Source organism: Brienomyrus brachyistius, chromosome 8 (genome assembly GCF_023856365.1).
Source record: "Brienomyrus brachyistius isolate T26 chromosome 8, BBRACH_0.4, whole genome shotgun sequence".
NCBI classification, from domain to species: Eukaryota; Metazoa; Chordata; class Actinopteri; order Osteoglossiformes; family Mormyridae; genus Brienomyrus; species Brienomyrus brachyistius.
Window position 1 is genome coordinate 2,939,695 of NC_064540.1, and position 10,029 is coordinate 2,949,723.

The following is a 10,029-nucleotide window of genomic DNA, read 5'->3' on the forward strand; positions in this document are numbered from 1 at the left end:
AATTATTACTATTTAAATTAGGAGTGGGCCAGCCTAAGGCCAAAGAGGACGACCGAATTCCCACAGCTGATTTTAAGGATATTTCTATGAGGGGAACTGGGTTAATTTAAACGTAATTATGGCTCTGCTTTCAGGCCACCCGCTTTTTTTTTCTCCCAGTGAAATGACAGCCAGTCCTTCAGAAATGACCCAGCCACTACGCTGGGTTTTATTTCTCCGTTATCTGTGGCGTTCCGTACTCGGCGGTCCCATAAGCCCCACAGACCCTGTTTCCATTAGTACCATTTTTAGGGTTTTTTTCTAATGCAGTAGTACATGGTAAGAAAAAAAAAAAACCTACTTTTACATTGTGTTCTCAACTTAAGAAAAATCACGTTAATTACTTGCATTTCTAATCTGGGTGATTTAAAGATCACTGTATTGACTGGTCTCCAAAACGGGCGGCATGTGTTTTTGAGATAAGGGCAGCCCAGATAAGGACAGCGACTCACACACTGTGTCTGGGCTCTGCTTTCCTGCAGGGGACGCTCCATACTGTACTCCAGAGCAGTACAAAGACTGTGCCGATCCAGCCCTAGGTGAGCCCCCCAACCCCAGCTGTTGGTACTACTTTGACCTGTTAGCTACGCCTCGACAAGCTCCTTTACAGATGGGTTGCAGCGTCTGCCCTGTCCCGCGTTTCAGCCACACTTTATTTCCCTCTCCCCATCCTCTCCTTCCCTTTCACTTCTGGTCGTTCCACTCGTTCACGATTTGACCTTCTCGGCTCCTTCTGAATCCGGTTCACTACCAGGGCCTTCCCTTTCCCTCCCCCAAGATTTCCTAGTGGAGCGGGACAACGACTACTGCGTTTGCGACACCCCGTGCAGCCTGACTCGCTACGGGAAGGAGCTCTCCTTCGTGAAGATCCCCAGCAAGGCGTCGGCCAAGTACCTCGCCAAGAAGTTCAACAAGTCCGAGCAGTACATCTCGTAAGTGGCCGATGGGGGGGGCACATCCAGCCCCTCCCCCTCATGCCCATGTGCATACTTGCTGGATCCAGCAGCAGGCGGGGCGAGCGACACAACGTGGCACCTTCAATAAATCAATCAACCAATCAGTCAAACAAGCTTTATTTATGGAGCCATTTAAAACAGCCGAGTTTGACAAAAGTGCAGCACGAAATCAAAAATAAGACAAATCAGAATAGGAAACAAAACGGGAAAGAGCTATAAAAAGCATAAGAGATGATAAACAAGAAATAAGAACCCAACCAAACAAATGGCGGATATGAGTGTAAGGATTGGCTCTGCACTTTAATACGCAATGACTCATAACCTGCTACCTGGTTTAAGTTAGACCACAGCCCTCGTCGCCACACACCTGCCTGAGGTTTTAAAGTATCCAGGCATGTAAGTGAGTGAAAATGCGACGTCGCTTTGGATGAAGGCATCAGCCAGGCCGCTGAAGGTAAACCTGAGCGTCTGCAGTTGCGGCTCGACGGCGGGTGAAATTGCCGGCTCTTCACGTCACCCCGGCTGATCGTCTTCCTCGAGTAGATTATCTAACTCACTCCGTCACTCGTTCTCGACGCGTAATGATCTGGCTTCCCAGATAGCGCTGCCGTGGCAGTGTGATTCCCGCTAGCCGCGCGCTCCGATCAGAAACGGCCGCGGGGCCGCCTTCGGTCCAATAACACGGCGTGGCGGATAGATGGTATTTGTCTGCAGATGTCACGCGCGGCGCGGTCTGACACTTCGCCACAAGCTGATCCTGTGGGACAAAGATCGATATGGAGAATGATACTGGCTTGTCAAGATAAAACACATCCATCTTCCATCTGCTTTTCCGATACGGAGTTCGAGTACGGAGATGAGCCTGTCTAAGGCAGCACAGGACCCCAGGCAGGGAACATAGTTCATCACAGAACACACACACACACACACACACATTCGACTTATTTAGCAAAAGCTTTTACCCAAAGCGACATACTTTAAAAAAATTTTTTTTGAGAAAGCAGGGTCAGCCAGTCCCTGCTGCAATTGGGCATTAATGGTTTTGCTCAAGGACCCAATGGTGAAATCACTCTGTCGTCCACAGGATTTGAATGGTCCACCTTCTGCCCACAGGCACAGTGGCCTAACCTATTCAGCCACACACTCAGACACTCACCCACTACGGTGGATGACAGACTCCTATTCACCCAAATGCAAGTTGGAATGACGTGCAAACTCCGTATGTACGCTGTTCTACTTGTGTACAGAATTATAACCGATTCCCTCTCACTTTCCCCAAAACCTGATGAAATAAATCACGACGTGGGCCGTCTTCCGGCTGCAAAAGAGCCACTCCTTCCTCTCCAAATCACCTGGAGACCGTCCGAGAGTCGCAAGGCGGGGGCAGAGTTTTCTGAAGTTTGTGTCTCCGTCTTAATTGCAGGGACAACATCTTGGTGCTGGACATATTCTTCGAGGCTCTGAATTATGAGACCATAGAGCAGAAGAAAGCCTACGAGTTGGCCGGACTGCTGGGTGAGTCCTGTGCGATGGGGCTTTCGGGGTTACCCACTGGGGTTACCCACCCCAGCTACTCACCCCACTGCCCACAGAGGCTGCATTCTAGGACGGACAATATTGATGGCTTCACTTTTACGTGGCCTTGCAGAAACACCATATCACCAAAGCACACCTTTTTGGTTCTAAGTGCCTCGACCCCCCACACCCCACTCCTTCCCTTTTAGGTGACATCGGAGGGCAGATGGGACTTTTCATCGGAGCCAGCATCCTGACGATCCTGGAACTCTTCGACTATCTCTATGAGGTGGGACACTCCAACTGTGTCATTATTGCTTTCTTTATACATTGAATTCAAAGTGTTATATGGAAGTGGAGCTGTAATATGGTGTTTCGGAGGGAAAATAGACTCCCTGTCAGATATTCCACCTGCCAGGCAGATATTTCATCTTGCATTCATGTCATTCAGCCCCAGGTATCCTAACACAGCTTATGCAGACCCTTTCACTGGGACATCAGCATTTCAAATTTCATTGTATATTTCACATTTCATTGTATATTTCACATTTCATTGTATATTTCACATTTCATTGTATATTTCACATTTCATTGTATATGGGGAAAAACAAAGAAAAGTGGCTGGGTTTACAGATGAAAAAGTAAACAAAAACAGCTATATATAATCAAAGCAATTTTTGAAAGACATAAAAATATTACTTTCACCGTCTATCCAATTATTAATGTGAATGTTAATTATGCTATGCTGTGCATTCTCTGGAAAAGGAATTTATTTGATATTTTTCGATGAATAATCTGATCCGGAGTAACTGCATTAAATTAAGATTCACAGAAAAGCGTGCGACCTTGCAGAGAATGATTTTAAGATCAGCATGCGTCATCGTTCTGTTTCCTGAATGTGTATGTGATGATTGATAGAGTCATTGCAGGGCTCTTCCCCCCACTCTCTCTGCTGCCTCTGGCCTAACAGCTAAGCCAGGCAGGCACTCAAAGCCTCCTACTTAACCTCAAATGCTCTAAAACAGCCCCTCCACCCCCTGTTGGTCTGAGTCGATTGTATTTCATTGTGGTTTCCCGAGTTGAAGAATCTGTGTGACATTGGGTCCTTCTTTTCTTTTTAAGCTTCTCTGTTATCCACTCGCGCTCAGTCACCCCCATTTGCATCCACAAATAACAGTTCATCTCCGCTCACATCCATTTGCATCCATCTGCATTCAAAGTTATACATTCCCATCCAGGCACATCAAATTTGCATCCTTTTCATATCTTTTTCCATCCACAGGCTGTGCACTAGCGGGCGGCTGGTGGCCCCTTGAGTAACACTGATGTGTCACCGTGGTATTCTATCTGTAGTATGTGTGTGTTTTTCCTTCCTGCTGTCCAAAAACGTGCGGTTAGGCTAATCAGTGCCGTAAAATTGCCCATGGATTGCATGTGTACTGTACTGTGCAAAAAGTCTTAGGCAGTCAAATAAAATTTTTAAAACTATTTATTTGGGTAGTAAGTGTATATTTGCAATTTATGCAATTTAACATTACAGCAGGTGCAAATTACGAGTAACACGATAAAAGTTACCAAGAATTTCTTCTCTTCTCCAAAAAGTTACTGATATCTCATTGGATTGCTAGATGAACACCACTTTGGTTCCCAAACCTCTACTCCTTTCGTAACCCGGGGGCTGCCTGTGTAGTTTCACACCAACATGAAGTTCATTTTAAAATAATTTTCTTTGACGTTTGCACAATACTGTATGCATCCTATCATGAACTGGTATCCTGTCCTTTCCTCTCCATACGGAACCCTGTGATCCTAACCAGGATAAGTGGTCAGACCATGCATTGATGCACTTACACATCCATTCCCAGCCACTCACGCGCATTTACATCCACACACCTCTATTTGCAAGGCCAGAATTTCTCCCCTCCTATCAAGTAGATGGGGTGAGTATGGAAGAAACACTGCTTAAAGCATGCTGGGAAAAAATGACAACATGACATGTGGTTAAAGTGCCCCCTTCACCACTCAAGGTGAACTGTCGAGAAAAAAAGAGAAGACAGAGCAAACCAAAGATCAGCTCACACAGTCTCACCGGCCACTTTGATTAGCGCCCTTGGATTCCTCCTGTATAATCTCTGAATTGCCTGCCTCATTAGTGAGGGTGGGATGTTAGCTGAAGCTGATCGATTTCTGTAGGGCTGGTCCTTAAGTCTTATGCATTTATTAACATTTTGCTCAGCTAATAATATTCCTCTTATAAATGGAACATTTCTTACCAAGATCTATTTTATTTTAATGTCTTACAGAAATCTGTTTCATTTATGGAACTAATTTGGCATATGAGTTGCAAAAAATAGATGATGCTTTATTATAATTAAAAATATATAATATTATCATTATAATATTAATATAAATGATTTTGATCATTTATTTGATTCCTAAATTTCTTCTTAAGGATGTATTTGTCTGTAATAATATTAACACAGATTTTTGATGAATGTAACCCACAAAAAAAAACTGAATTAATAAATAATAATAATAAATAACAGTATAATGTTGATTATCCATCCCTCCATTTTCCAAACCACTTTTCCTACTGGGTCGTGGGGGGTTTGGAGCCTATCCTGGAAGCAATGGGCACGAGGCAGGGAACAACCCAGGATGGGGGGCCAGCCCATTGCAGGGAATACTCACACAACATTCACTCACACAAGCACACCTTTGGGCAATTTAGCAACTCCGATTAGCCTCAGCATATTTTTGGACTGTGGGGGGAAACCAGAGTACCTGGAGGAAACCCCACGACGACATGGGGAGAACATGCAAACTCTGCACACACGTGACCCAGGCGGAGACTCGAACCTGGGTCCCAGAGGTGTGAGGCAACAGTGCTAACCACTGCACCACCATGCCGCCCCCTTGTTGATTACCTAGGACAAATTATTTACTAATGAAATATATTTTGGAGCTCAAGCGTAGAGTAATGACAGCATATTACAAAAGCACTTATTAACACAGACAAACAAACATATAAATCGACATGCTGTACATATTGCACCGTGTGCAGCTTTTGAATCGGGGGTGAAAATGGCTGACAGTAACTCTGATTTTGCTCACAGGTTATCAAATACAAGGTGTGCCGATGCACAAGGAGGAAACGCAAGCGCAACAACAACAATGACCGCGGAGCCGTGCTCGGTCTCGACGACGTGAAACGCCATGTCAGTATCCATCCGCCGGCCGCTCAGGCTGGGGGGGTTGTGTGGGGGGAGGGGAGAGGGACAGGGCCACCAGGAATGCCGGGAATTCCGTTCAGGAGCAAGGGGTGTTATGGAAGGTTCTAGCAAGTTTTCAACAGACTGTTTTGCAATCAATTATTAACTGAGATGCTGCTGTAATCATCCTAAGACATGACACCTGTTCAAAAACTATCGGAATTTTATGCTTATTTGACATTCTTCGGTGGTTCGACTAAAAAAAAAGGTGATTGACACTCGCTCCATTTCCCGAGATTTCGCCGCCCTGAAGGTAGCTCTCCTCTCTCGGGGGCCGTTCGCCTGTCATCCTTCTTGGCTAATGGCACTAGTAATCTAATACCCATCATCCCACAGTAAAACGAGCCGCGTGAAGCCTGGATTACATGCTGCCCATTTGTGATAATGACCCTGTAGCGGAGAAAAATGTGATCAACAGAGATCATGTAAGGACTGGAATAGTGTACAGTCCACACACAGCTGTCCTCTAAATTCTTTAGAAGTATGAAAGTTTATTTAAACATATTTGGTTAGGAGATGCTTTTATCTAAAGTGATGTGTTATTGAGAGAGCTGGGTCAGCCAGTCCCTGGATCAATTAGGGTTAGGAGCCTTTCTGAGGGACGCAAGGCTGAAGTCACTCTGGCAACTACAGCATTTGAACTGGTGATGGATACGAGACCTAATCCACAGAGCCACACCCCCCCCCCCCCCCCCCCCAGCCACCCAGAGCCATGCCGATTATTATAGATTACATAATGGTGAAATGGTCACCCCCCCATTTCTCCAGGATTGCGGGCTCAGAGTCCTATCCTTCTTTTGTGTTTGCACAGATTTTTTCCCACAGAAAAAATATAATATAATATAGATAAATCATGTCTCTGAATTACCCAAGAAGTCTGTGTGTATCTGTGAGCGGGTTTACCTTACCTTATGGGGACACAATGTCCCCACAACGTGATGAATACCCGTTTTTTCCCTTATAGGGACCAGATCATTAACTTAATTTTATAAAAATCCGTGACTGTAATAAAAAAACTAAAAATGCTAAAACTCTTGTATTTTGCCTGGTTATGATTAGGGCTGGTTGGGGGTTAAGGTTGTCATAGTTAGCGTTAGCATTTTTCCCATAGAAATGAATGAACAGTCCCCAAAAAGACGTTTACCCAACGTGTGTGTGTGTGTGTGTGTGTGTATGTGTGTGTGTGTGTGTGTGTGTGTGTATGTGTGTGTGTGTGTGTGTGTGTGTGTGTGTGTATGTGTGTGTGTATGTGTGTGTGTGTATGTGTGTGTGTATGTGCGTGTGTGTGTGTGTGTGTGTGTGTGTGTGTGTGTGTGTGTGTGCTCCCTGGGATAGCGTCCATGCTTACTGTGACTTGGATAATCAGTAGGAAATACCCTATATTCAAACTCCTAATATCAAATGAAATCCAGCAGCAGCTGCAGTTGTCCATTTCATTTTTTAAACGTACAGAGGATCCTCTGCTTCCTCCTTAAGTGCATCTTCACATTTTTAGGGAATTATGTAATGGGCTTTAATTCTCCCATCAGAGGTGCGACCGATGCTGTAATTTGCAAGAATCCGCCCCCACTGTCCACACTCGAGTGCAGACTGCGTGCTGGATTGGTACAGTGACGAATGCTCTTCCCAGTCACTCCGTTCTGGAGTTGTTCTGTGCTCCTCTTTAACAGAAAGCCCTTAGTCAACAGTGTACTCGATGCACGCAGTGAAACGTATTTTCAATGTAGGCTAAAAATAATGGTGAGAATGTACTGGGCCGTGTTACACGTGGCTGAGTCACTGGTTTTCAGGCATGTATTTGGAAGAGTCTGAGGGAAGTGCAAGATGCAGTTTTGATAACATGATAATATTCTCTCTTTTATTAATTCACTGTGGCGCATCACTCAGTTTCAGTCACTTCTTTTATCACTCTCCATTTTAATTTCCTCCTCCGTGTATAAATGCTTCCCCTGGTACATCATTTTTTTTTGGCGTGTGGCTCAGCGGGTTAGGGCCCTGTGCCCCTGATAAGAAGGTTGTTGGCTTGAAACCCAGGGCTAGTAGACTAATGCCACCATTGTGCCCCTGAGCAAAGCTCTTAACTCCCAAGGGATACTGCATGCTGGCCAACCCGCCTCCCCCCCAAGCTTACTCTTACTTGTATAAGTGTCTGTGTGTCTCATGGAGAGCAAGAACGGATAAGTGAAAAGAAAACAGATTCCGAACTGTAAGACTTAAAGCACTCATGTATAATGCATTATACATACCTTCATAATACATTATAATGCATTTATAATGTATTTATAAAGTTATTATAATGCATTATAAACATGGCTATAACTATTTATAAAAAGGCATAACACACTATAGCCAGGTTAATTATGCATTATGAATGCTCTATGCAGCGCTCTTCTATAATACATACCTTTGTAATGCATTATAATGGCTGACCATTATAATGCATCATGATGACTGCATTAAGTAAAGCGTCACCAAACTAACTACGCCGAAGAACTGAAATCAAGTGTTGGATTTGGAATCAAGGGGCAGATTTACAGTATCTCTTCTCAACAGTAACTGTTCTGTTTGTTTAATCCTTGCCTTCATTTACTGATGCCCTGACTCTCCCTGTCTCACTGTGCAGGCTCCCTGCGAGGCCCTCCATACCCCATCCACATACCCCGCCAACATGCTACCTCATCATCCTGGGCAAGGCAACTTTGAAGACTTCACCTGCTGAGTCAGTCGCCACTTAGGAGTGGGGCGGCTCCTCGCCGCAGGCCATCGGCACGGACAAGAGAAACAAGTTTAATCTCGGAAACAGCGCTACCCAGAATTTGACAGGAAGTAAAACATGGTACCCAAAACTACTTGTCAGCGAATCAGATATTACCTGACACTTAAAGTCTTGTAGATGGATAAATTTTAAAATATGAGTGAAAATCAAAAACTAATAATCAAAAACTAATTTTGCATAACTGGTCACCCCCTCATTGAAGCCAGTTATGCGTGGATGTAGGTGAACTGGAAATTCCCCCCTCCGGAGACCAGTATAGAAGCCAATTCCTCCCAAAGCTTTGGTGTCACATGCAGTGTAACCCAACTGTACAGTCCCAAACTGGCTTGTTAGGTCATTAGAAACTTTGTAGTGTTTACTCCACTGTAAATGTAGCAATGTGGGCTCGCAGTCACAGCTGTTTACGACGCTGCAGCTGAGCAGTTCGTGTGGCAACGAGGAACCTTTCAACCATTAAAGAAGAAATTACCAGTTTTCCAGCTTTACTGGGTGATGAGGGCCTGGGTGAGGGTGGAGCAGGTAACAGAATGGACTTCCATGTTTTTTTCAGCCTGGTTTAGAAATGTATGAAAATGTTCCGGTCTCAACCCACATATGCATGCTGGTAACTCATCCCCTAGTGCACGTATAAACCATTGTTTATTTTTTTTTGTCTCACTGTCCTGTTGTTTTTAACTGCCCTGTTTGTCTCGATCACACATACAAGTAATTTTTGGAAAGGAGACATTGTCCTGGCTTCTGGCTGCGTGTGTCTGTATCTCTGTCCCTGGAGCGCGAGTGAGAGAGTGACGGAGCCAGCTTCCGTAGTGAGAGTGAGCTCTTCAGCCTAGTTTGGAATCCCTGTAGCTTAATTTTAGGATCTGTGTGTGTGTTAGACTGGCCCCTTGTGCTACCAGCAGGAAAAATCCTTGTGGATTTTTCGAGAAACAAACCCCATACCCCCCCCCCCCAAAGCCGTCCTGTGTCAGTCTAAAGCCAACCACTAATAAACTTCTTCTTGTGCGCCCCTGGTCTCGGTCCACGGACTTTCTGAGGTGAAACGGCCTCTCTGACTTACTTCATTAACTTCTTTAAGATCAGATTTCAATCAGATTTCCCTCTCAGCTGCGTTTTCCTGAGACTAAAGAGATTAAGTGCCTTCAGTCTCTCTTCATAGATGATTTCATTCTGATTAAGAAGTACTCCAGCTGCTGGACTTGCTCCCCCTAGAATACCCCCTCTAGAACTGTTATCTATGTCTCAGCATAGAAAAATATCTACACTCTGGCCTCATCATGTCCACAGAATCCACCACGATGTACCAGACATAGAAAACGCATCTTTTCGGGCCAAAATCCATTATGGTTTAAAGACTGTTCCTCTCCTTTCATATGTTTCTGCGTTGTCTGTCCAATGCAGGATCCCGGTCGCTGTATTCCAAATGCTTTTTCCGTCACTAATTTCTGATTTTAAATAATTACATATCCCTTTC

The 10,029-nt window shown here is 44.6% G+C and overlaps 1 protein-coding gene across 4 annotated transcripts in view; it reads left to right on the forward strand.

The window, feature by feature from the left end:
* The window catches only part of asic1b (acid-sensing (proton-gated) ion channel 1b), a 140,222-nt gene extending 131,524 nt beyond the window's left edge, over positions 1–8,698 (forward strand). For all 4 annotated transcript variants that reach the window (XM_049023504.1, XM_049023500.1, XM_049023502.1 and 1 more), the window contains 6 exons: positions 522–578; positions 818–971; positions 2,419–2,510; positions 2,720–2,799; positions 5,627–5,728; positions 8,406–8,698. In XM_049023504.1, the coding sequence (XP_048879461.1) occupies positions 522–578; positions 818–971; positions 2,419–2,510; positions 2,720–2,799; positions 5,627–5,728; positions 8,406–8,501 (581 nt within the window). In that variant the 3' untranslated portion in view covers positions 8,502–8,698. The remainder of the gene's footprint in view (positions 1–521; positions 579–817; positions 972–2,418; positions 2,511–2,719; positions 2,800–5,626; positions 5,729–8,405) is intronic.
* Positions 8,699–10,029: the final 1,331 nt, after the last annotated feature.